Source organism: Dreissena polymorpha, chromosome 13, assembly GCF_020536995.1.
Source record: "Dreissena polymorpha isolate Duluth1 chromosome 13, UMN_Dpol_1.0, whole genome shotgun sequence".
In the NCBI taxonomy this organism is placed as follows: Eukaryota; Metazoa; Mollusca; class Bivalvia; order Myida; family Dreissenidae; genus Dreissena; species Dreissena polymorpha.
The window spans coordinates 32,998,194-33,025,699 of NC_068367.1; the positions used below are offsets into that span (position 1 = coordinate 32,998,194).

Below are 27,506 nucleotides of genomic sequence, written 5' to 3' on the forward strand. Positions count from 1 at the left end.
AACATGGACAGAACACTGTGTAGATTAAAAGTAACATGAAGAACACGGCATATACTGAAAGTAACATGGATAGAACATGGAGTATACTGAAAGTAACATGGAGAGAACAGAGTATACTGAAAGTAACATGGAGAGAACAGTGTATACTGAAAGTAACATGGAGAGAACAACGCATACTGAAAGTAACATGGAGAACAGCGTATACTGAAAGTAACATGGAGAGAACAGCGTATACTGAAAGTAACATGGAGAGAACAGTGTATACTGAAAGTAACATGAAGAGAACAGCGTATTCTGAAAGTAACATGGAGAGAACATGGAGTATACTGAAAGTAACATGGAGAGAACAGCGTATACTGAAAGTAACATGGAGAGAACAGCATATACTGAAAGTAACATGGAGAGAACATGGAGTATACTGAGAGTAACATAGAGAGAACAGCGTATACTGAAAGTAACATGAAGAGAACAGCACATACTGAAAGTAACATGGAGAGAACAGCATAAACTGAAAATAACATGGAGAAAACAGCATATACTGAAAGTAACATGGAGAGAACAGCGTATACTGAAAGTAACATGGAGAGAATAGGGTATACTGAAAGTAACATGGAGAGAACAGCGTATACTGAAAGTAACATCGAGAGAACAGCGTATACTGAAAGTAACATGGAGAACAGCATATACTGAAAGTAACATGGAGAGAACAGCGTATACTGAAAGTAACATGGAGAGAACAGTGTATACTGAAAGTAACATGGAGAGAACAGCGCATACTAAAAGTAAAATGAAGATAACATGGCGTGTGCTGAGAGTGACAGGGAAAGAATAAGCATTCACTAAAAGGAACATGGAGAGAACATGGCGCATACTGAAAAAACATGCAGACCTTTTGCGTGTATTAGTAAGTATACTAAAAGTATCAGGCAAACGTTTTGTGCAGATTACATTTTAACTGAAAGTGACATGCAGACATTTAGTGTTGTGCTTGCTGCTGGTAAGGAAGGTTCAACAAAGAAACTATTAAAAATGTTTTGTTTTCTATACATTTTTTTCTTAAAATTCTCCTTCAACTTTGCTAGCTTACTACTGGCTTACTTATCTTATTGTATCAGTCTAGAGGTTCTCTAAGCAACTGTCTACCTAGCAACACATGACCAGCAACCATCATTAAGCAATTGCAAACAAAAATATTTGTTTCCTGTATTAATTGGGAAAGCTCAATACTGGTTACAATTCATAGCTAATATTTCAACACACCTCCATCACACAATATAAAATCCTCAAACTTATAATGGCTTAACACATTTTAAATCTACTATGAACCAAAGGAAAATTCCATGACCATGCTAAAATACTTACAAGTCACCAGAAAATAAAAATTCAAAACAACAAACCAAATACGAACCTGTATCATCAAAGGCTGTGAATATTTCCACTTGCTCCACTCTGGTTGTCTCTAGCCTTTCGTGTAGAACAAACATCTGCGTGGTGATGTCCCAGCGATACACGTCGGATTTCTGCGGACTACTGACCGTGTTGTCGCGATTGTTGGCGATGATTAACAAGTCAAGGGAGCGAACTCTGATGTGTCTGACATCAGCCACACCCAGAGTGGCCAAACTTTGATGCTGTGAAAACTGAGCGTTGGAGTCGAACTTGTACACTTTGGAGCTGCAAATAACCAATTGCATTGCTTTAAAAAAATATTCTGAACTGTATATGAAGCCAAATTCAAACAAACTATGGTAAAGCGTTGTTAACTGTCCTGTACAGTACATTTTTCATGTAACATTTAGAGAAAAATTACAACTGTTATGTTATTTGTTGTACTGATTTCTATCATAATCAACAATTACCAAATTCAGTTTTATTTATTTCTTATGAATATATGAAAGAAGAATTTTTTGTGAACATTTACTAAATACATGGTTTTACAAAAGGTTTGTAGGTGTATGTGTGTGTTTCACAAACATGAAAAAAAAGAAAAGTCAAAAAAGAAAACATCATCAACAAAGAAGGGCAAACTGGTTTTAATGCATGTGTGCAAAGTGTTATTTCAGATAAGCCTATGCAGTCTGCACAGAGTAATCAGGGACAACACTTTTCGCTTTTATGAAAGTTTTTGTTTAAAGAAAGTCTCTTCTCAAGAAAAATCCAGTCACGGCAGAACATGTCGTCCCTGATTAGCCATTGCAGCCTGCAGACTTAACCAGTATGTCTTAAGCTTTCATGAGGCTTAAATACTTTTAATTCACAATGTCCACTCACTCCACTGTGTATGTCTTATCCACGCTATCATACTGGTTGGCCACTACAAGGTACAGGTTCTCGTTGATATTGACCACCTCCACGGCAGATGCACCTAGCGTCAGCAACGAGGACACTTTCCCGAACTGTTTATTGCCCGGCTCCCAACGCCAGATATCAGTATTCACCCGGGTGTTTCCGGCATTGTCCATGGAGTTAGCTATCACTATGTAGTGTAGGGTGTTCTTGGTGAAGTAGGTCACATCTGTGGCACCCTTGGTGTCCAGTTTCTGAATCTAAATCACACACAAATGAACACTACACAAACTACAGCTTGAAAACCTTTATCTTCCCAGATTACTATAGTATATGATTCTGGTTCTGGGAAAACAGAACTTAACCCTTTGCATGCTGGGAAATTTGTCGTCTGCTAAAATGTCGTCTGCTGAATTTCTAAAATTAGCATTTTCTTCGTTTTTTTTCAAAAAATACTATCAGAATAGCAAACAGTTTGGATCCTGATGAGATGCCACGTTCTGTTGCGTCTCATCTGGATCCAAACTGTTTGCAAAGGCCTTCAAAATTCGGTTCCCGCACTGAAAGGGCTTAAAGCATGTTTGCAAAGGCTAATCAGGGACAACACTTTTTGATTAAATAGAATCTTTTGTTTAAAGGAAGTCACTTCTTAACAAAATCCAGATAAGGCAGAATAGCCGTCCCTGATAAGCCTGTGCATACTGCACAGGCTAGTCTTGGGCAACATTTTACACAAAAGCCTTAAGCCCAGTCTGCACAGAATGAGGCTAATACATGTATAGCTTTTGTAATTATCATGTAATAGAAATACTTCAGTTGAAGATGAGGCATGATATTATCAATTTTTAAATTAAGAAAATTGAACACATAAAACTTGATTTGACAAGAAATACTGCTTGCATGTTTGAATGCTTAAAATTGTAAGAGTCCTTCATCTAGCAAGTTTGCATCCACAGACAGACAGACACACAGATGTCTATATAGTGAATCCAGTACCTGCGTATCCCACTGTACAGTAAGGGCTTTTTTTCCTTCTATAGCAAGGGTCTTATATAGGCCCCTTCCCCCAAGAAAAAGGCCCTTTCTCCAAAGAGATTTTCTTTAAAATGATGCAATTTTCCACAATTTTTAAGCTAACTTAGGATTACTTGCGATATTTTTTCCCCAATATAAAAGGCAAGGCCCTTTAATTCCCCAAATCAAGAAACAATGTCCCGGCAGTGTAGTTTGAGGGAATAAAAAGACCACCTACAAAACCAAACCATTGCTTTCAAAGAAAAATGTCTTGGCTTGCTGTTTGTCAAATATACTTTGATGATGGCACATGAATGATTACAATCATACTGACCAGAGTGAGGTTTCCACTGGGGTTGACCCGGTACAGCCGTGACTGGGTCAGGTAGCGGTTGTAGTTGCCCTTGTTGGTGATCACAAGGTAGTCCACAGTGTCAATTCTGAACGCCGTGGCACCTGACACGCCGTCTGTCTCAACCGTCTGAGAAAGTATGGACAAATATTAATAAATCAAAAAGTGTAATGACATTATTTCACAGTGATTGATAAATGATGTATTAAAAAGTAAATAATTGAATTACATTTATTCATATCACAAAGTATAACTTTCCTTTTTAATGTTTATTGGGAAATATTACATTGGGGTGACACACTATACATTTCCGGTAATGCATTCGTGTAAAATGACAGTGAAAGTAAACAATTTCTGTATTCTTGGAGGCAAGTTACATATCTGCGAAAAAAGTTGTTCATACGATTATTTCCAGTACTTTAAGGTTTGAGCAGTTTTAATCTGATATTGCGTAATAAATGACAACCTGAAGAGGAACTAATTCTCCCTGCCACCTGAACAGGGTCGTGTGAAAAAGCGTTGCCATGTCAACAGGCCCAGCTGACCCCTGTGATCCCAGGTCAGAGGTCATCTCCCCAACTACTGTGGGTTTCATCATCAGCAGGTATGTGGTGCTGTTGACAGTATAGCTGTACCAGTTCTCAACATAGGAAGTCGGCAAAACCTTAAAAAAAATCACAAAGTCACATGTTCATACCCTTTAAAGGTGTTAATGTAAAAATGTCAACATTTGTATGTTATTAAAATATTTAAAATTGTAACATAAATTGCAAAAAAACACAATTTTTCAAAGGAACTGGATACCATAACACTATATCATTTAATTGTCATTGTCATTCTGAAAAAGTATTTTGATCAAATGTCACAAGTATTAAAATTGTTTATACATCTAACAAAAAACGTTTTTGAGGTAAAATCTTTCCAAAACATAATATATCAAAAGGACACACTCATCTTTGCTTTTATCTAAAATACAATCTGATCACTGCACTTGTTTTCACATGCTAAACCTTGTTTTCTATCTAATATAACTCCTTTCTTTTAATATGATATAAAATGCAGACGGGTGTCAGATCCTATATTTCTCACCAAACACTATCCATCCTATTCATCAACAATACACCAAATAAAAGCAGCACAAAACAAACAGCACATGGAGACAAATGAGCCAAGCTCTTAGAAAACAGGGTCTGTCTGCAAAGGCTAATCAGGGACGATACTTTTTCTGCATTTATGGTATTTTTTGTTTTAAGTAAATCTCTTCTTGGAAAAAAATCCAGCTTTTGTGGAAACTGTCGTTCACTGGGATGACACTTTTCGAACCTGCCTTAAGTCCTGTTTCCCAGACTACTGGTTCAAATGCAATAATTCGACTGCTGACCCACCTGTACAGGAACTAGCTGCACAGCCGCTACATCAGCGGTAGTGTCGGCAGTCCCAGGCTCTGTTACCATGTCAACTGTGACCCGCCCCTCAAGCCCCTGGGTGCGCACAATGTCAAACTGCAGCATACCCACCCCTTCCTCCACACTGACCTCGCGTAGCCTGGACAAGCATACAGAACAAAAATGTGTAAGACTTAAGTATTCTTTATTTGTATTCTTTAGACAATAACACACACATGTATTATCATATTGGCCTGCCAGATACAAATAACTGACGGCTCGCGATGGCAATTTGTTACTATTTATAATAATATTACTAATTTCTTGACAGTATGACAAAATATTATTTAAATTCAAATTTTATATTTATTGGTAAAACAAAATAATTTAATATCCAAAGCATCTGATGAACATGATGAAGATGATTTTATACTGACATGGAGAGACACAAGGATGAAAGTGATCATCAAATGGAAATATAAATGTGAATATGAAAAAATAATGAAAAAATGATCAATAAACATAGTTACAGAAAAACATAAAAATCTTCACTGATGATTACACATAAAAGATAATGATGACCCCCACCTAGTTCCCGCAGCATACAGACTGAACAGCCCATTGGGTGAGTCATTGGAGTTGATGAAGATGGTTCTCGCAGTCTTGGTCCCCAGCTGGGCCGCGTTGTCGGGAGCCAGCAGACGCAGAGTAAATCTCTCCACATCCTCAGGTCTTTCATCATCGAGTACAGTCAGCGTGAGAACGGCAGACATCTGCAGATAGTCCAGGAGAATAGTTGTGTTTATTACTTCTACATAGACTGCGTTATAAATGAGCTGACTTTCGTGTGTTAGTTATTTTTTAGAAGAGGAAAGCATACTTTGTTTCATTTCTTTTACAAAGCACATGTTATACATGGTAATGGGCTTCCTATCTAGTTGTTGTTGTTGTTTTCTGAAAGAGTTTATATATGAGCCTTGCTCTGTGAAAAGGAGGTTTAATGCATGTGCGTAAAGTGTCGTCCCAGATTAGCCAGTGCATTACACACGGCTAATCAGGGACGACACTTTCTGCTTTCATGGTATTTTTCATTCTAAGAAAGTATCTTCTTAGCAAAAATCAAGTTTACGCTGAAAGTGTTGTCCCTGATTAGCCTGTGTGGACTGCACAGGCTCATCTGGGACAATATTTTACTCACATGCATAAAATACATTTTCACAGAGCACAGTCCATATATATTGCATATAGAAGCTTTTGAAAGATACTGAGGATGCAGCCTTGTATGAAAATTAAAGGGGTAATTATTAAAATTAATTTGTCTGAGGGTATGAGAAATTTAAGTTTTGAGTCAACTAAAAGGTCGCTTTCTGAAAGACACTTGTAAATAAACCCAAGCTATATAAGTTAAAGAAGCATTCAACTATTTCATTTAAGTAAGACAAGTAACTTAACCAAAAAAGTAATCAACTGTAAAGGTACTTAAGAAACAAATGTGTCACAAAGATATGACCATCTAAAAAAAAGAACAGAATGGACAAAGACTCGATTGATTTCTCTACAATGTGGTTTTAATTTCCCCAATATTACAGCCTCTTACAGGCTGTTTCCAACGGGCAAAAAGTAAACAAGAGGGCCTGAACGGCCCAAAGTTGCTCACCTGAGATAACAAGATTTTATTGGGACAAATCTTCTGACCAAGTTTCATGAAGATCGGAAAATAAATGTGTTAATAAGGTTTTACTATAGCCATATAAGGAGAAATGCCCCGCCCCCTGGCAGCCATGTTTTTCAACCAATCGGCATCATTTTTAAACTCGTCCAAGATATTATTGGGATGAATCTTCTGACCACGTTTCATGAAGATCGGACAGTAAATGTGGCCTAAAGAGTGTTAACAAGATCTTACTATAGCCATATAAGGATAAATGCCCCGCCACTTGGAAGCCATGTTTTTCAAGCAAACATAATTATTTTCGAACTCATCCAAGATATCATGGAGACCAATCTTATGACCAAATTTCATGAAGATTTGGCAATAAATGTGGCCTCTAGAGTGTTAACAACGTTTTACTATAGCCATAAAAGGAAAAATGCCTAGCCCCTGGTGGCCATGTTTTTAAAGCAACCAAAACCATTTTCAAACTCATCCAAGATATCATTGGGACAAATCTTCTGACCATGTTTCATGATGATCGGAAAATAAATGTGACCTCTAGAGTGTTAACAAAGTTTTACTATAGCCATATAAGGAAAAATGCCCCGCCTCTGTGGTGGCAATGTTTTTCAACCAACCGGCATCATTTTTGATCTCGTCCAAGATATTATTGGGATGAATCTTCTGACCCAGTTTCATGAAGATCAGACTATAAATGTGGCCTCTAGAGTGTTAACAAGATTTTAATATAGCCATATATAGCCATATAAGAAAGATTGCCCGCCCCTTGGCAGCCGTGTTTTTCAAGCAAACATCTCCATTTTCAAACTCATCCAAGATATCATTGAGACCAATCTTCTGACAAAATTTCATGAAGATTGGACAATAAATGTGCCCTTTAGAGAGTTAACAAGGCAAATGTTGACGCCGCACAACGGACGATGGACGACAGACAAAAGGTGAGCACATTGTGGTCAGGTGAGCTAAAAAGGCTGTTTCACAAGGGCAAAAAGTAAGATTTTTCCCCAAAAATCACACTTAAATTTTCCCAAAAAGACACCAAACTTGTCCAATAAATTAATAATTGGTTTATTGAGTTTATTATACAGCAATATAATTCCCTAGCACTTTATAACATAAATTTTAAAAAGAAGTTAAACATGCACTTACAAACAATTGGTATACTGTTTTATCATACCACTGCATTGATATCTGCCTGATATAAAGTAGCCAGATATATTTTTTATATCATGGACAACAGGAAGTTTGTATATCAGTCAACAAAACAATCAATTTGATACCAAGATGTAATATATTTTAAGCAATAAATGCAATATAAACAGCAAAAAACATTTTTTACAAATATTAAGCGCACATGCTTATGACATCATTATAAACATGTCAAACGACAAGAGTCATATTCTTTCTCGCTAAAACTGCAGTTCTTTAGCAATTTTTTCATTATTTATTTAAAATTGAGGACATAAAGGTATGACAAAACAGAAAAACAGGTCACTGCCTGATCCTTTTGTTATATAACAGGCTTGGCACAAATAAAATAACGACAAGGCCTATATTTAAATAAAATAATGACAAGGCCTATATTTATAATCATATTAATCATGTTTCATTTTTTTTCCAATTTCACGGTTTATCACGCTTTTTTTCCCAATCCAAAAAGAACAGGTTGTAAAATATAAAGCGAAATAATCAGTTCTCTTATTTTACATCTGATCTTAAATTGTGACTTAAACCTAGAGATTGTGTGTGTACCATACTGTATGCTTGTACTAGAGATTGTGTGTGTACCATACTGTATGCTTGTACTAGAGATTGTGTGTGTACCATACTGTATGCTTGTACTGCCAAGAAATTTAAAAATCCTTAATTTGCTCAAGGCTGTGTTCATGTTTTTACCTTTGATCTTGATATTGAATGTTGAAATAAGACCCAGTGACCTGGCCCCATACTTTGATCTTGATATTGAATGTTGAAATAAGACCCAGTGACCTGGCCCCATATTCACCAACCCCATGTTTTTACCTTTGATCTTGATATTGAATGTTGAAATAAGACCCAGTGACCTGGCCCCATATGTGTTCATGTTTTTACCTTTGATCTTGATATTGAATGTTGAAATAAGACCCAATGACCTGGCCCCATCCTTTGATCTTGATATTGAATGTTGAAATAAGACCCAGTGACCTGGCCCCATATTCGCCAACCCATTCTTAGACTTAAGTTAAAGAATAGACTTAGAACCAATGCAAATGCATTCAGTGTTTGAAGATATTCATGCCTCCATTGGTAATTATGTCATCAAAAAAATATTCTAAATGATGAATGATATTGATAGAGGTTTTTAATAACAAGTTTTACTCAAAATTCAAGCAATTCTTGAATATATTAATTTAAATAATATTCTTTATTCTTAGACTGAAGTCTAAGAACTGTTTGGGGAATACAGGCCACGATTCTTGTGGACGACAGGTGACACTTTGTCTCATCATACTGGTAATTTTTGCCAAATTATTTAAAATCCATTCATGATGGACACAGTAATGAAGAAACTGTCAGTACTTATTTCTAAAATTTGACCATTGACCTTTTATATTTTGACCATGACCTTGGACCTAGGGACCTGGTTCTAGTGTGTGCAACACTCTGTCTCATTATGATGATGTCTTGTGGCATGTTATATGAAAATCCGTTCATGCTGTTGAAAAATCCTAAATTTGACAATTGGCGTTTGATTTGTGATCTTGAACTTCAACTAGAGGCCTTATTCTTGCACATGACACTCTCATCATGCTGATAACCAAAAAATCTTGAATTTCTGACAATGGTGGAGCCGGTAGGGGACTTGTATTGCTTGGCAATAGTCTTGTTATTTTAAGCTTTTGAAAGAAGAAATGCATTACTGAATAGCAGTTAAATGTCAATAGCTCCATTACATATGTATTTTTGCATATATGTGTATTGAAATGATTGACTATGCATTGTTATTTGTACTTGCAAGGGCCAGAAACCACGTAGCAATAAACATTGAATCTCGAATCTTGCCTACATATTAACTAACCATTATTGGCATAACCAAAGTAAGGAACCAAAACTCTTGCAATGTATTCATCTAGGAGATTATTTCTGCTTGTGCAAATTTAAACTTGTGTGAACTGAACAATGTTTCACACCAGAAATAACAGCATCAATCAGTATATAAAAATGTTGTTGCCTTTATTTAAAGTCTTCCACTCTTATTGCAAATTATTGTATTTGAGCCTGGCCCTTGGAAAACGGGGCTTAATGCTTTTGTGTTAATTGTTGCACAGTCTTATCAGGGACAACACTTTCCTTGACTTTGACCATGTCCCTGGTATTTATTGAATTTGAAACCCCATCCATCTGGACAAAGGTATAGGGTGGTGCGGTAGTCGATTGGTAACACACTGGTGTACCATTCCAGAGGTCCCCTGTTCAATTCCTGGCCTGGGCACTGGAAATTTCAGAATTGCTTCAAGTGTTTCCCACCCAACTAGAGATGTACTGGGTGAAACCCAGGTAATTATCGCGTGTATCATTGCTATACACTGAGCACGTAAGAGAACCAAGGGATCTATTCGCAAAAAGCTAGGGTATCGCACCCGGATTCCTTGTATCTCAATACTGTCTCTTCTGCTTGCTGTCTCTTTAGCAAAACCAAAGGACCCCATTGGATATAAGAGCTTACACTTTCATGGGTTATCGTTGACTGCAAGGTCAAAAGAAATACATACCTACATAAATCAAACGGGCAATGTTTCAAGTACAAATTTCTGAAATTTAATAAGACCTTGTTTCGTGACCTTGACCTTGGAGCTATGGACCAGGTTTAGATTTAAATCACAACACACCATCTCAGCATGATGCTCACTGATGACAAGTCATTTTAAAATCCATCAATGCTGGACACATTAATGCTCCGTACAAATGCCCACTCGCCCACCAACCGTTCCCCCGTCTGCTCGCCTGTTCCCTCAGTATTTATGGTCATTTTTTTTAAACCAAACTAGCACTACAGTTACATGTTACATGTTTTGTCCATATCAACAATCAGAGTTTAAAGTAATACAACACAGCAACAGAACACATTATAAAACAACATGACAAGGGCACAAACCATTTCAGGAAAACCCCAAATCCCAATTCTCACCTGCTTATTTTCAAGTGTGATGGTTCCCTGCATAGGTGTTAGATCGTTCCTATTGCTTGCAATCTCTGGTACAATCTCAAATGGAACATGAACCACACCGTATATCCCAGGGCCTCGACCGATAGTGACATCAACCTTTGACACGAGGGACTCTGTCTTTGAGGGTTCATCAAGGGTAATTAGGTCAACAGATTCCAAGTAAACAAACCCTGCTGGGTCATCATTGGCAAGAATGGTCACTGTGGCTGAAATTAATGAAAGACATGTCTAAGTTAGATGTTGAATAAGTTACATGTGTTAAATGAAATAAAAGAACACATTTGTTGTTTTTTTCATACAAAAACCATTGTTATTTATGAATAATTACTTAATGTTGTAGTATTGTAATGTTAGAATAAGTATTACTGGAAAAAGGATTGTCTTAGAATGGTAACAATTTAAGATTTACTTACAAACCAATATTACATGTGAAATATTCAATAAATAGAAAATGTTTAAGATACAGCCCTAGTAGTATAAGTCAAAAGTATTGCAAACATTATTATTGCAATGCACTGCACAACAGAAAAAAGACTTGAAAGAAACTGATCATAGGAAAATGGGTCTTAAACTTATGCCACATGCAGCCAGCGTAGCTCCGGTTCAGCCTGCACATCCAAGACCAATGATCAGGATCTATCCTGTTTGCTATAAAGTCAACAAAGGTTTTGTGGTCTCATAAGCAGACAGAGTAGCTCTTCACCTGAGTGCCTGAATGCGCAGGCTGGAGATAAGCTGGCAACATATTGCATAAGACCTATTTTTGCATGTAGCAGCTCACATGCTTGCAACATCTTTACCTCTACTGGCTCTACCAAGGACCAGTTTATTCATTGGGTTTGAGAGAACATCCTTACGTTTACTGGCTGTACCAAGGACCAGTCCATTCATGGGATTTGAGAGAACATCCTTACCACTACTGGGTACACCAAGGACCAGTCCATTCGTGGGGTTTGAGAGAACATCCATACCTCTACTGGGTACACCAAGGACCAGTCCATTTGTGGAGTTTGAGAGAACATCCTTATCACTACTGGGTGCACAAAGGACCAGTCCATTCGTGGAGTTTGAGAGAACATCCTAATCACTACTGGGTGCACAAAGGACCAGTCCATTTGTGGGGTTTGAGAGAACATCCTTATAACTACTGGGTGCACCAAGGACCAGTCCATTTGTGGGGTTTGAGAGAACATCCTTATCACTACTGGGTGCACAAAGGACCAGTCCATTTGTGGGGTTTGAGAGAACATCCTTATAACTACTGGGTGTACCAAGAACCAGTCCATTTGTGGGGTTTGAGAGAACATCCCTATCACTACTGGGTGCACCAAGGACCAGTCCATTTGTGGGGTTTGAGAGAACATCCTTACCACTACTGGGGACACCAAGGACCAGTCCATTTGTGGGGTTTGAGAGAACATCCTTACCTCTACTGGCTGTACCAAGGACCAGTCCATTTGTGGGGTTTGAGAAAACATCCGTACCTCTACTGGGTACACCAAGGACCAGTCCATTTGTGGGGTTTGAGAGAACTATCTCAAAGATCTCAGCTGGCTGGCAACATATTGCATAAGACCTATTTTTGCATGTAGCAGCTCACATGCTTGCAACATCTTTACCTCTACTGGCTCTACCAAGGACCAGTTTATTCATTGGGTTTGAGAGAACATCCTTACCTCTACTGGGTACACCAAGGACAAGTCTATTCATTGGGTTTGAGAGAACATCCTTACCTCTACTGGGTGCGCCAAGGACCAGTCCATTCGTGGGGTTTGAGAGAACATCCATACCTCTACTGGGTACACCAAGGACCAGTCCATTTGTGGGGTTTGAGAGAACATCCCTATCACTACTGGGTGCACCAAGGACCAGTCCATTTGTGGGGTTTGAGAGAACATCCTTACCACTACTGGGTGCACCAAGGACCAGTCCATTTGTGGGATTTGAGAGAACATCCTTAACACTACTGGTTGCACCAAGGACCAGTCCGTTTGTGGGGTTTGAGAGAACATCCTAAACACTACTGGGTACACCAAGGACCAGCCCATTTATGGGGTTTGAGAGAACATCCTTACCTCAACTGGGTACACCAAGGACCAGTCCATTTGTGGGGTTTGAGAGCACATCCTCACTTCTACTGGGTACACTAAAGACCAGTCCATTCATGGGGTTTGAGAGAGCATCCTTACGTTTACTGGGTACACCAAGGACCAGTCCATTCATGGGATTTGAGAAAACATCCTTACGTTTACTGGCTGTACCAAGGACCAGTCCATTCATGGGGTTTGAGAAAACATCCTTATGTTAACTGGGTACACCATTTGTGGGGTTTGAGAGAACATCCTTACTTCAACGTGTACACCAAGGAACAGTCCTGTATGTGGGGTTTGTGAGAACATTCTTACCACTACTGGGTACACCAAGGACCAGTCCATTTGTTGGGTTTGAGAGAACATCCTCACCTCTACTTGGTACACCAAGGAACAGTCCATTTGTGGGGTTTGAGAGAACATCCTTACCTCTACTGGGGACACCAAGGACCAGTCCATTTGTGGGGTTTGAGAGAACATCCTTACCTCTACTGGCTGTACCAAGGACCAGTCCATTTGTGGGGTTTGAGAAAACATCCGTACCTCTACTGGGTACACCAAGGACCAGTCCATTTGTGGGGTTTGAGAGAACTATCTCAAAGATCTCATCAGGCTCAGGAATGTCGTCATTGACGATCTCGATCTGAATTTGGCGTGTAGTATCGCCGTGTAGAAACACGAGCTCCTGAAGTGATTGACACAGTGAGTGCAAGCAAATGTGAACAATATAAACTATTTAGTGAACAATTTCTTTCAGGTGAAACATTTTGTTTTCTAAAAAAGGTCATCTGCAAGTCATGATCAATGTACCTATGAAGTTTCATGATCCTAGGCATAAGCGTTCTTGAGTTATCATCCGAAAACCATTTTACTATTTCGGGTCACTGTGACCTTGACCTTTGACCTAGTGACCTCAAAATCAACTGGGGTCATCTGCGAGTCATGATCAATGTACCTATGAAGTTTCATGATCCCAGGCGTAAGCTTTCTTGAGCTATCATCCGGAAACAATTTTACTGTGTCAAGTCACTGTGACCTTGACCTTTGACCTAGTAACCTGAAAGTCAATAGGGGTCATCTGCGAGTCATGATCAATGTACCTATAAAGTTTCATGATCCTAGGCGCAAGCGTTCTTGAGTTATCATCCGGAAACCATTTTTCTAAGTTGAGTCACCGTGACCTTGACCTTTGACCTAGTGACCTGAAAATCAATAGGGGTCATCTGCGAGTCATGATCAATGTACCTATGAAGTTTCATGATCCTAGGCATAAGCTTTCTTGAGTTATCATCCTGAAACCATTTTACTATTTTGGGTCACCATGACCTTGACCTTTGACCTAGTGACCTGAAAATCAATAGGGGTCAACTGCGAGTCATGATCAATGTACCTATGAAGTTTCATGATCCTAGGCATAAGCGTTCTTGAGTTATCACCCGGAAACCACTTTACTATTTCGGGTCACCATGACCTTGACCTTTGACCTGAAAATCAATAGAGGTCATCTGCGAGTCATGATCAATGTACCTATGAAGTTTCATGATCCTAGGCATAAGTGTTCTTGAGTTATCATCCGGAAACCATTTTACTATTTTGGGTCACTGTGACCTTTACCTTGGCCTAGTGACCTCAAAATCAAAAGGGGTCATGTGGGAGTCATGATCAATGTAGCTATGAAGTTTTATGATCCTAGGCATAAGCGTTCTTGAGTTATCATCCGGAAACCATTTTACTATTTCGGGTCACCATGACCTTGACCTTTGACCTAGTGACCTCAAAATCAATAGGGGTCATCTGGGAGTCATGATCAATGTACCTATGAAGTTTCATGATCCTAGGCCTTAGCGTTCTTGAGTTATCATCCGGAAACCATCTGGTGAACGGACAGAGGGACATACGGACGGACCGACATGTGCAAATCAATATACCCCCTCTTCTTCAAAGGGGGGCATAATAATATAAGGAACAAATATGTTTAATGAACCACATCGGTTGATGGTGTCAAAGGCTTTTGATATTACACATTTGTATTGCACACTTATCTTTGAAATATTAACATTTATAAGTGTAAAATAAATAATTGGCCTATGACTCAAGAGCATTGTATGCACATGTACAAACACATGTAAGATCAGTCTTTTTACCAAGACAATTGAAAATCTTACCTTCTACCATACAGCATATGTGACCCAACACCGATTAAACATGTGACATGCTGAGATGTGAATAAATCTGCATGAAAAAATAACATGTGAGAACACAAATAACTCTGATCACCATGTTAGTTAACGAAAAAAACATGCAAGGGTATCCTCTCTTTTCTTCAACATTTTAATAAAAATATTTTCTATGCTTTATTTAAAAAAAAAAAAAAATATAATAAAAAAGGTAAATAAAAACAACAAGAGAATATTCAGGTCTGTGTGTAGTACATAAAAACCCTATACCTGAAACCAATAAGTGACTGGTTAACAAGCAACATAAAAACCCTATACCTGAAACAAATAAGTGCCTGGTTAACAAGCAAAGATCTTATGTTTCTAAAATTTAAAAAATCTTATGGGTAAAAACACATCTATGAAAAAAGAATAGCTTAGTCATTTGCTTCCGCTATTTTGACTTAATATTAAGTACCTCTACATGCTTAAAAAAACAACCGTAAATAAAAGCAACATACTTAATTTGCCAAATTAAAACTAAAACCAAAGTATATTATAAACATACATGTAGGAACATTATTAAGGAATACATTTGGTGATGATACGTTTCAGTATATGAAGAAACCAGGGTATACTTTTTAATAAATCGTACCTGAAGACTTGCCAACATATACTGTGCAAATAACCCAAAAAATCCACCAGATAAAATGTAATGTTTTTCATATGATTGAACGGTCATTTCTTATTCAAATCAATTGGCTAACGAGCAAATTCCTTGAATTTATATCCCCTGCCGATATGCTTCTCCACGGACACAAAAATGTTATATTTGACACTCAAAAACGCATTTTTTTCAAGATACAAAGGGCCATAACTCCATTATTAACAGATGGTGTACAATGCTATTTGGCGTGCATCATCCTCTGATCCATATTTATACTCATTCCAAGTTTAAATGAAATCCGCCTCAGCACTTCCAAGATATGGCTTCTTACCTTACACACAAAAAAGCATTTTTTTCAAGATACAAAGGGCCATAACTCTGTTAATAACAGATGGTGTACAATGCCATTTGGCGTGCATCATCCTCTTTTCCATATATATACTCATACAAAGTTTCAATGAAATACCCCAAAGCACTTCCAAGATATAGCTCCGGACGGACAAAAAGAAAGACGGAAGGACGGATGGACAACGCCAAAACAATATCCCTCTGCCTATGGCGGGGGATAATTAATTACTCATAATTTTTCACTGCTTAGATAATTACATCAACTTGCTGTCTTTTTAGTAACTGTATCTGTCCAAAAAGTAATTCCAGAACATATCCATGCACCAAACGTAATATAACAAAACTATGTTAGGTAATCAAAGAATAAAAAAAGATAATTTGTTAACATGCTTATTAACCCATTTATGCCTAGCGTCCTGAAAAAAGACATTGCAAACAGCGTAGACCCAGATGAGACGCCGCATAATGCGGCGTCTCATCTGGGTCTGCGCTGTTTGCTTAAATGAATTTCTTTATGAAATATTCTAAATATAGAAATAAATATACTTGACACCCCTAATTTTGGAAATAAATTGATCCAATTTAAAAGGATGGGAGAGTCCACTGGGCAAAAATGGGTTAATGTCACCAAGCAATATGAGCTGTAACCACTCAGCAATAGCTCGAGCTGATACTATTAAATTTTATTTAGTAAAAACTAAACAGCAAATTTAAAAGTGATTCACTTTAAGATATGATTTTTGTCACATTTTTTAATATGACAATTTATTATTGATAATGAATTCAGCTAATTTGCAATTTTATTGATTTCTACATGGAAATAATTGTTGCAGCTCTTGTAAAATTATTGATATTAAAACCCAAAACTACAACATGGGGAGTTAACATAAATGTTAAATCATAACAATGTGTTAAGCATTGAAAACCCATACAAAACACACACATCAGGGGAAATACCTGTGGAGTAATCTTGTAGTCCAGTCCAAGGTTTGTGCCGTCAATTAGACTTTGAGCGTAGAAGAAGACTGACACCTCGCCAAACGTCCCACGATCGCGCACAACTGTCAGGGAAATGTTTCGGCTAGTCTCATCAACTTGAACTCTGCAAAGATATCAACCACTTCAATTGTGTATTGTTGGGCTTTGGTTGTTTTGATGGCCCCAGAGGCATTTTTAAAAACAAAGTTTGTAAAAAGACCCACAATACAATGTTACATACAAAAAAGTGACAGATTTGTTTAATGTTCTTTTGCTATATAAGTCTATATAAATAATTTGAACCCGTTGGTGGGGCAAGTAATGACCCCAGGGTCAAGATTTGTTGATACCTAGTAAAGCTTGATCGGTCATTGTCGGCTCGGGTACTACTTATATGTACCCCGGGTACTCTTAAGTATACTTAAATGTACCCCAGGTACCTAAAATATCAGGGGCTGAACGGAAGACTGTTGTAACTCATATTAAATAAAGAAGGAGATACTGCAGTTTTCCGTTCAGCCCTCGATACACTGAGACGTGCCCGTGAATTCAAACGCTCAATTGGTCGTTGTCGGCTGATTTAAAAAAAATTATGTTCATATTTATGTCAATATTTTGTTAAATGAACTCTATATTATCCAAATTCTTCTGAAAAAGCATGTTGAGGCAGGTTTTGTTCAAAGAGAATTGTGTTGCGTATTCCATAGCGCGTTTTACGACATCGGCTTTAGGGCAGAAATAAATCTCGGGCACAGTCTAAATTGGCCCGGTACGTGTTAGTATGTTTTCCATACCTGGGGTACATTTAAGTATACTTATGAGTACCCAGTGTACATTTTAGCAGTACCCGAACTGACAATGACCAATCGAGCCCTAGTAAAGTGCCAATATACAGTGTTATATGCAATACATTACACATCTATAAGTGGCTGTTACACAGATGTAGAAATATTAAAAAAAAAAATTATAGTAACAATAATAATGTTACAAAAAATCTTAGTCAAACCAGGGGCATAAATTGTCATTTCTAACGCGAGACGATAAAAATCACACATGCACAACTTCATACTATAAGGAACAATATCTGGAGGGAAAGACAGACATAAGACATTGTAACAGCTTAACCTATGGTGATTGCATTATACACCAAATTTCTACTAATTGGAGGGTATAATAAAATACAAAATAATCGATTGACACTTATTAAAATGTATTGAATGAATCAATGTCTATGAGGTCTGGATTTTCATATAAACTTCGAAATGTATGACTTTTTTTTTTTGCTTAAATTACAGTAGAAGAAAATAACCACCAAAGGGACATTGTAGGGTAAAGTAAATGTTACACCCACCTTCGAGGAGTAAGAGTAACCCCAGTGTATTATATTTACTGTACTCCTCCAGTATACTGTTCTAACATTGTTCACTTGTGGAATACTACCCCAGTGTGTTATATTTACTGTACTCCTCCAGTATACTGTTCTAACATTGTTCACTTGTGGAATACAACCCCAGTGTGTTATATTTACTGTACTCCTCCAGTATACTGTTCTAACATTGTTCACTTGTGGAATACTACCCCAGTGTGTTATATTTATTGTACTCCTCCAGTATACTGTTCTAACATTGTTCACTTGTGGAATACTACCCCAGTGTGTTATATTTACTGTACTCCTCCAGTATACTGTTCTAACATTGTTCACTTGTGGAATACTGTTTTTACTAAACAAGTATTCTGCAGTGTGAAATAAAATTTTAAAAAATTGTGCTGACACTTATAAATGTATCATTACTGTATATTGAGATTATTTACATATTTTCACTGTGCTCATAAAAATATTTTTGTCTTCCATTCTAGTGATTCTACGCAGTCTGTTATTAATGCATCTGCAAATGTTGAATATAACTTAGGTCGCCATGGGGTAATGGATATGGTGTCCCCCAAGTGATCAGGAGGTCAAGTGTTTGATCCTATGGTGTCCTCCTAGTGATCAGGAGGTCAAGTGTTTGATCCTATGGTGTCCCCCTAGTGATCAGGAGGTCAAGTGTTTGATCCTATGGTGTCCTCCTAGTGATCAGGAGGTCAAGGGTTTGATCCTATGGTGTCCCCCTAGTGATCAGGAGGTCAAGGGTTTGATCCTATGGTGTCGACCTAGTAATCAGGAGGTTAAGGGTTTGATCCTATGGTGTCCCCCTAGTGATCAGGAGGTCAAGGGTTTGATCCTATGGTATCCCCCTAGTGATCAGGAGGTCAAGGGTTTGATCCTATGGTGTCCATCTAGTGATCAGGAGGTCATGGGTTTGATCCTATGGTGTCCCCATGGTGATCAGGAGGTCAAGGGTTTGATCCTATTGTGTCCCCATGGTGATCAGGTCATGGGTTTGATCCTATGGTGTCCCCCTAGTGATCAGGAGGTCAAGGGTTTGATCCTATGGTGTCGACCTAGTGATCAGGAGGTCAAAGTTTTGATCCTATGGTGTCCCCATGGTGATCAGGAGGTCAAGGGTTTGATCCTATGGTGTCCCCATGGTGATCAGGAGGTCAAGGGTTTGATCCTATGGTGTCGACCTAGTGATCAGGAGGTCATGGGTTTGATCCTATGGTGTCCCCCTAGTGATCAGGAGGTCAAAGTTTTGATCCTATGGTGTCGACCTAGTGATCAGGAGGTCAAAGTTTTGATCCTATGGTGTCCCCATGGTGATCAGGAGGTCAAGGGTTTGATCCTATGGTGTCCCCATGGTGATCAGGAGGTCAAGGGTTTGATCCTATGGTGTCGACCTAGTGATCAGGAGGTCATGGGTTTGATCCTATGGTGTCCCGCTAGTGATCAGGAGGTCAAGGGTTTGATCCTATGGTGTCCCCCTAGTGATCAGGAGGTCATGGGTTTGATCCTATGGTGTCCCTATGGTGATCAGGAGGTCAAGGGTTTGATCCTATGGTGTCCCCATGGTGATCAGGAGGTCATGGGTTTGATCCTTTGGTGTCCCCCTAGTGATCAGGAGGTCAAAGTTTTGATCCTATGGTGTCAACCTAGTGATCAGGAGGTCATGGGTTTGATCCTATGGTGTCCCCATGGTGATCAGGAGGTCAAGGGTTTGATCCTATGGTGTCGACCTAGTGATTAGGAGGTCAAGGGTTTGATCCTATGGTGTCGACCTAGTGATTAGTAGGTCATGGGTTTGATCCTATGGTGTCCCCCAAGTGATCAGGAGGTCAAGGGTTTGATCCTATGGTGTCCCCCTAGTGATCAGGAGGTCAAGGGTTTGATCCTATGGTGTCAACCTAGTGATCAGGAGGTCAAGGGTTTGATCCTATTGTGTCCCCATGGTGATCAGGAGGTCAAGGGTTTGATCCTATGGTGTCCCCCTAGTGATCAGGTCAAGGGTTTGATCCTATGGTGTCCCCCTAGTGATCAGGAGGTCAAGGGTTTGATCCAATGGAGTCCCCATGTGATCAGGAGGTCATGGGTTTGATCCTATGGTGTCCCCCTAGTGATCAGGAGGTCATGGGTTTGATCCTATGGTGTCCCCCAAGTGATCAGGAGGTCAAGGGTTTGATCCTATGGTGTCCCCCAAGTGATCAGGAGGTCAAGGGTTTGATCCTATGGTGCCCCCCTAGTGATCAGGTCAAGGGTTTGATCCTATGGTGTCCCCCTAGTGATCAGGAGGTCATGGGTTTGATCCTATGGTGTCCCCCAAGTGATCAGGAGGTCAAGGGTTTGATCCTATGGTGCCCCCCTAGTGATCAGGTCAAGGGTTTGATCCTATGGTGTCCCCCTAGTGATCAGGTCAAGGGTTTGATCCTATGGTGTCCCCCAAGTGATCAGGAGGTCATGGGTTTGATCCTATGGTGTCCCCCTAGTGATCAGGAGGTCAAAGTTTTGATCCTATGGTGTCGACCTAGTGATCAGGAGGTAAAGGGTTTAATCCTATGGTGTCCCCCTTGTGATCAGGAGGTCAAAGTTTTGATCCTATGGTGTCGACCTAGTGATCAGGAGGTCAAGGGTTTGATCCTATTGTGTCCCCATGGTGATCAGGAGGTCATGGGTTTGATCCTATGGTGTCCCCCTAGTGATCAGGAGGTCAAAGTTTTGATCCTATGGTGTCAACCTAGTGATCAGGAGGTCAAGGGTTTGATCCTATTGTGTCCCCATGGTGATCAGGAGGTCAAGGGTTTGATCCTATGGTGTCCCCCTAGTGATCAGGAGGTCAAAGTTTTGATCCTATGGTGTCCCCCTAGTGATCAGGAGGTCATGGGTTTGATCCTATGGTGTCCCCCTAGTGATCAGGAGGTCAAAGTTTTGATCCTATGGTGTCCCCCTGGTGATCAGGAGGTCATGGGTTTGATCCTATGGTGGCCCCTTAGTGATCAGGAGGTCAAGGGTTTGATCCTATGATGTCGACCTAGTGATCAGGAGGTCAAGGGTTTGATCCTATGGTGTCGACCTAGTGATCAGGAGGTCATGGGTTTGATCCTATGGTGTCCCCCTAGTGATCAGGAGGTCAAGGGTTTGATCCTATGGTGTCCCCATGGTGATCAGGAGGTCAAGGGTTTGATCCTATGGTGTCCCCCTAGTGATCAGGAGGTCAAGGGTTTGATCCTATGGTGTCCCCATGGTGATCAGGAGGTCATGGGTTTGATCCTCACAGTAGAATCATTCTTAAGACTGTTCTACAGACACCAAGCACTGGTTCGAGTCCTAGGAAACAGATATGAAAGCGTCTTAAATAAGCCTTTGGCTTTCAATGCAATGAAGCTATAATAAACAGGTTTTAACTATACTATAACTTACGTGGCCGAATCCTGTTTGAATATGACAACACCCTTTGTGCCGTCATTGGCATTAACAATGACCTGGGACACTATACCACTGCTCCCTGTAAAGCAAACAGTCAGTCATTGGCAATAATAATGACCTTGGACACTATACTACTGCTCCCTGTAAAGCAAAACAATTTGTGCCGTCATTAGCATTAACAATGACCTGGGACACTACACCACTGATTCTTAATGCAAAACAATTTGTGCTGTCATTGGTTTTAACAATACCTTGGGATACTATACCACTGCTCCCTGTAAAGCAAGACAAGACAAAACTGTTCATGCAATAAAAGAGCCTCAAGAAAAACAAGTTTGTAACAAAAACGATCTCCAAATTTTCTTTCTTGTTTTATTAATGGCTTTTAAACATTTAAACATTAAGATTTTATATATGCAAACACCATAATAACATCCATTTTAATGACATAAGTAATTAGTAATAAGATATTTAGTCATAAGCTGTAAACCATAAGGCATTAGCCATTTGTCAGTAGCCATCACTCAAAAGCCTTTTGTTGTCAGAAATAAGCCATGAGTTATTAGCAATTAGTTATAAGCCATTAGTCAGCAGTCATAATTCTTTATTCCTTTTGCCGTTTAGCATTAGCGATTAGTTATAAGCAATCACTCATTATTTATAGCAATTACTAATTATAACCATAAGTCAATAGTCATAAGTTGTTCCCCTTTATATAAGCCATTAGTCATTAGTCTTAAGCAAATGTGCAACGAAGGAATTAAAGCAACAATTAGGTCTTATTACACAAGGGATAATAAATGTCCAATATTCAGAGTAGGTGGAAAGTGTTGTCCCTGATTAGGTTGTGCAGACTGCACAGGCTAATCTGTGACAACACTCTGCAAACATGATTTAAACTCCATGTTTCCAGTACGAGTCTCATATGCATATCCAAAATCACATTTCACAGTTCTGTTTTTCCAAGGACAATCTAAAATTAATTCAGCAGAACTCCTCACATACCCAGTACTGGTGGTTCTCCAGATGATTGTTGGTTAATCAGAACAACAGACAGCAGACGTACAACAAACACCTCATCTACTTCTGGTGTTTCATCATCCATGATCGTCACATTGATAGCAGCAGAAGACACACCATTGGCAAAATCGATGAATTTCTTTTCGGCAACAAAGTCTGTGTTTGGGGTCGCATAAACGAGTTCACTTGTTGGCAGTGAAACTGATCCATTTGTGATTTCATATTCAACACGGATTGCACCTATAAAGAAAAAATAGGAACATTTGAAAATGTTCTCGGAATATTCAAAGAAAAAAGAAAAAAACAACAGTTCAGTGTTTTGCGGTAGGGCTGCTTGATTTAATTTTTTCCATCAGAACTCCAACAAACTGTTGTTTATTTTTATAAGTAGAAAAAAGTCAGAAATCAACAATACATGCTTGTTTATAATATGATTAAAGAATGAATTATATTTTTTCATTTTTTACCAAAGACATAAATAAAAAACTTTAATTGTGATCTGATCCCTTTCAAGACAGTAAAGTATTACTGTTAAAATTGTAATTTGCATGTATTACACAGTACTACTGCGCCTATCAACTGTCTATTCAAATCTTAGTCTTTACTCTTTTCTTTCATAAAATCAGTAGGTTGTAACCTCAACCACATCTATTACCCACAATGCCTTACCAATAGCTCCAAACTTCCTGTCCAGCTGAATTCTGACCGTGTTGCTGGCCTCACTGACGCGGACATTCAGAGAGTTGCTGCTGAACTGGAGCACCCCGTGGGGATTGTTGCTACCCTGGATCGTCACACTGGCTGTGCGGAGAATGGGGTCCAGTGAGGCAGCACCACTCGTACCAACACCTGCAAGAAAAATATGAAGGGATCATGTCTGCAAGGGTCCAGTTATACAATAAGTTAACAAGAGGGCCATGATGGCCCTGTATCGCTCCTCTGTTTTTTTATGCGAAAAAAGCGTGCAATGCGCATGGGTTGAAATGTACTCAAGCATCTGACTTTTTCTTTCCATCCCTCGTCCCACTGGGCGCTTAAAGTTGGAAGGGTGAGCATTTTTATACATGGAAAACGTTACTACGGTGTTAACTAAACAGACTAAAAAAGCCCGGTAATTGTCGCACAGGTCCTTTGCTTATAACGTAGGTACATTTATCTCTCCAAAAGATATTGTCGTTCTTTCTATTTCACATATTTTTAGACGCTGTAGATCAAATCTACGCATGTTCTACAAGATTAATGAAAGTTCCTTCATTCAATCATGAAACTTTTTCCAAAATTCCAAAAAGTGTTTGTAGGTTTCAAAGTTTCTGTTACTTATATAGTTCATGACATATGCAAAATACCCTGTGGCCATGTTTTTTGACGAATCAAATTTTCTTGAACAACTTTTGAATGGGAGCCTTCAAGGGATAAATTTGGCCCCAGGGGCATAATTTGAACAAACTTGGTAGAGAACTACAAGATGTCACCACATACCAAATTTGGTAGCCCTAGGCCCAATGGTTATGGACAGGAAGATTTTTAAAGTTTGCACAAAATAGGCTTTATATAAGCATATGTTCAGTTTATTGACCCCTGGGGAACGGTCAAATTTGATCCCAGGGGCTTAATTTGAACAAACTTGGTAGAGGACTATTAGATGTCACTACATACCAAATTTGGTAGCCCTATACCACACAGTTATGGACAGAAAGATTTTTAAAGTTTGCACAAAATAGGCCTTATTTATGCATATGTTTATTTTTGTGACCCCCAAGGCAGGGTCAAATTTGAGCCCAGGGAATAATTTGAACAAATTTTGTACAGGACTATTAGATGTCACTACATACAAAATTTAGTCGCCCGAGGCTCTATAATTATGAACAAGAAGATTTTTAAAGTTTGCACAAAATAGGCCTTATTTAAGCATATGTTCATTTTGATGACCCCCGGGGCAGGGTCAAATTTGACCCCAAGGGCATAATTTGAAAAAACTTGGTAGAGAATTTTAAGATTTTAATACATACCAAATTTGGTAGAAATAGGTCCAATGGTTATGGACAAGAAGATTTTTAAAGTTTGCACAAAATAGGCTTTATATAAGCATATGTTCAGTTTATTGACCCCCGGGGCGGGGTCAAATTTGACCCCAGGGGCATAATTTGAACAAATTTCAAAGAGGTTCACCCCAGGAACATTTGTGAGAAGTTTTATCAGAATTGGACTTGTAGTTTAGGAGAAGAAGATGTTTAAAGAATAAGTTAACGCACGACGGACACAGGACCATGACATAAGCCCCGCTGGCCTCTGGCCAGTGGAGCTAAAAATTGATCGATGATTGTAGGTATTCTAATGGGCTTAGAATTGATAGTCCTTGATAACTGTATCACTATCCAAAATAATGACAAAGCATAAACCAGTTCTACAGATTATGGTATTCATGGCAAAGTTTCTGCCACTAAAAGAGGGGCAATTTGTCTGTAAACTTAAACAAAATTGCATAAAAGCAGGAAGTGTCGTCCCTGCCCAAGCTTATCTGGGACAACATTTGACGCACATGCATTAAGCCCAGTTTTCCCAAACAAGGCTCAATTGGTCAGCGAATAAGGTGCCCAGTGAACAAAGGGAGCTTACCTGTTGTCCAGACGTTGATGAGGTAAACAAAGCTAACCTGAAGTTCTTACGTTGACCAGAAAAATGGAGCTAACCTGTAGTCCTCATGTTGACCAGGTGGAGTTGGTACTCTTCATTCACCTCAGGAATGTTGTCACTGAGCGCTTCTAGTTGGATTGTCTTCTCACTTTCACCCTGCAGGTTGTAAACATAAACACTGTATTACTGCATCTAAAAAAAAATCTACTGAAATTTATTTTTGCATAAAATCAGTAAGTTGTAACCTCAACCACATATATAAACCACAATGCATTGTAACCTCAACCATATATAGAATCCACAATGCATAACAAATAGCACCAAACTTCCTGTCCAGCTGAATCTAACAATCTTGCTGGCCTCAATGTAACATTAGTCATTCATAGTAACACAGTGTGATATTACAGATCTCAAAGTTTTTGGATCTATGTATAAATGTATAGTAAAAATTAAAATTTCTAAACTATTTGGAATTTTTAACAAAAAAGGTAGGATAAAGTAAAGTTTCAACTAAAATGAAAAAGTTATGAAAATCAGAAAAGGCATTCAAAAGGTAAAATGTATTTTTAAACTGTACGTCATATGAATACCGGAGCAAACTGCATTGATCCCTGGTAGGTCCTGAAGCCCTTAGAGGGGTCAAGGCCATTAAGGCCCCTTATTTCCCAGTCCACGTTCACTGTTCCAAATTGTGAGGGGTTACGCAGTACCTTCAGACCCACTGTGTCCCCTAGTTGAAACAAAGTAAATAAAATAAAATGCTGATCAGTGTAAATAATTACACATTGACATTATTAGGAGCAAAACATGTAAGATAATGGAAAGCATCATTTTACGTCAATAAAGTAAGAGAATATGGTCATTTTAAAGAATATTTTGAGAATATTTTATTTTAAAGAATATTTCATTACCATTCAGACTTAAATGTTTTACAAATATTCAATTTGAAAATTGAAAACTTCATACATCAAACTATAAGTAATATCATGAATTATAAATAAATTGAAACAAATCATGCTTTATTTTATCTATAATAACTGCCACAATGTGCACTGAAAATAAAAACAAAACTGTAAACTTCTATGTTGTTTATGAAAGACACAATTATTACCTTCCTTTGCCTGCACTGATGAGCTGCTAAGGGAGAGGACTCCAGCTACATTGTCATTCTCAAGGATTTGGATTGTGGCGTTGCTGTTCTTGATTGTGGCCCCACCTTGGACATTGCTCAACCGGACTATGACAGTCTTCATCAGCTCTGGCATCGTGTCATCCAGAATGGTGATGCTTATCACTAAGGAATATTAGAGCGGCATCATGTGACAATGGGTCTAATGCCATATGCGGCCAGGGTAGCTATAGACCAGCCTGCATATCTGCGCAGTCTGGTAAGGAGGTACCCTGTCAGCTAATTAGACCATAAAACCTTGTGTAATTTTATAGTGTACAGGGTAACTTCTGACCAGACTGCGCAAATTAACAGGTAGTTCTGGAACTTTGCTAGATGTCATGTATGGAATAAAACCCATTATCGCATTACATGGATAATAAGAGGTTAAGATTAAGAACTTAACATACCAATATGTCTGGTATAAAACTGAATTGTTTCCATTACTTAACAAGAGATGAGTTCGTCAGAAACACAATGCCCCCTATTGCGCCGCTTTGATTTTTTTTAATATTTTTTTTTACCTTTGACCTTGAAGGATGACCTTGACCTTGAACTTACACCACTCAAAATGTGCACCTTCATGAGAACACCGCTTTGAAAAAAAACTCTTTTTTTTACCTTTGAGCTTGAAGGATGACCTTGACCTTGAAGGATGACCTTGACCTTGAACTTCCACCACTCAAAATGTGCAGCTTCATGATAACTCCGCTTTGATTTTTTTTATA

The 27,506-nt window shown here is 38.7% G+C and overlaps 1 protein-coding gene across 1 annotated transcript in view; it reads right to left on the reverse strand.

Moving 5' to 3' along the window:
• LOC127854563 (adhesion G-protein coupled receptor V1-like) overlaps positions 1-27,506 on the reverse strand; it is a 139,848-nt gene that overhangs the window by 55,232 nt on the left and 57,110 nt on the right. Inside the window, exons 41-55 of the mRNA XM_052389627.1 lie at positions 26,722-26,904; positions 26,201-26,340; positions 25,667-25,766; positions 23,646-23,825; positions 22,962-23,216; positions 21,951-22,035; positions 17,138-17,282; positions 13,553-13,694; positions 10,881-11,125; positions 5,626-5,810; positions 5,038-5,197; positions 4,119-4,316; positions 3,635-3,781; positions 2,272-2,546; positions 1,409-1,674 (exon numbers count right to left, since the gene is read on the reverse strand). Coding sequence (XP_052245587.1) covers positions 1,409-1,674; positions 2,272-2,546; positions 3,635-3,781; positions 4,119-4,316; positions 5,038-5,197; positions 5,626-5,810; positions 10,881-11,125; positions 13,553-13,694; positions 17,138-17,282; positions 21,951-22,035; positions 22,962-23,216; positions 23,646-23,825; positions 25,667-25,766; positions 26,201-26,340; positions 26,722-26,904 — 2,706 coding nt within the window. The remainder of the gene's footprint in view (positions 1-1,408; positions 1,675-2,271; positions 2,547-3,634; positions 3,782-4,118; positions 4,317-5,037; positions 5,198-5,625; positions 5,811-10,880; positions 11,126-13,552; positions 13,695-17,137; positions 17,283-21,950; positions 22,036-22,961; positions 23,217-23,645; positions 23,826-25,666; positions 25,767-26,200; positions 26,341-26,721; positions 26,905-27,506) is intronic.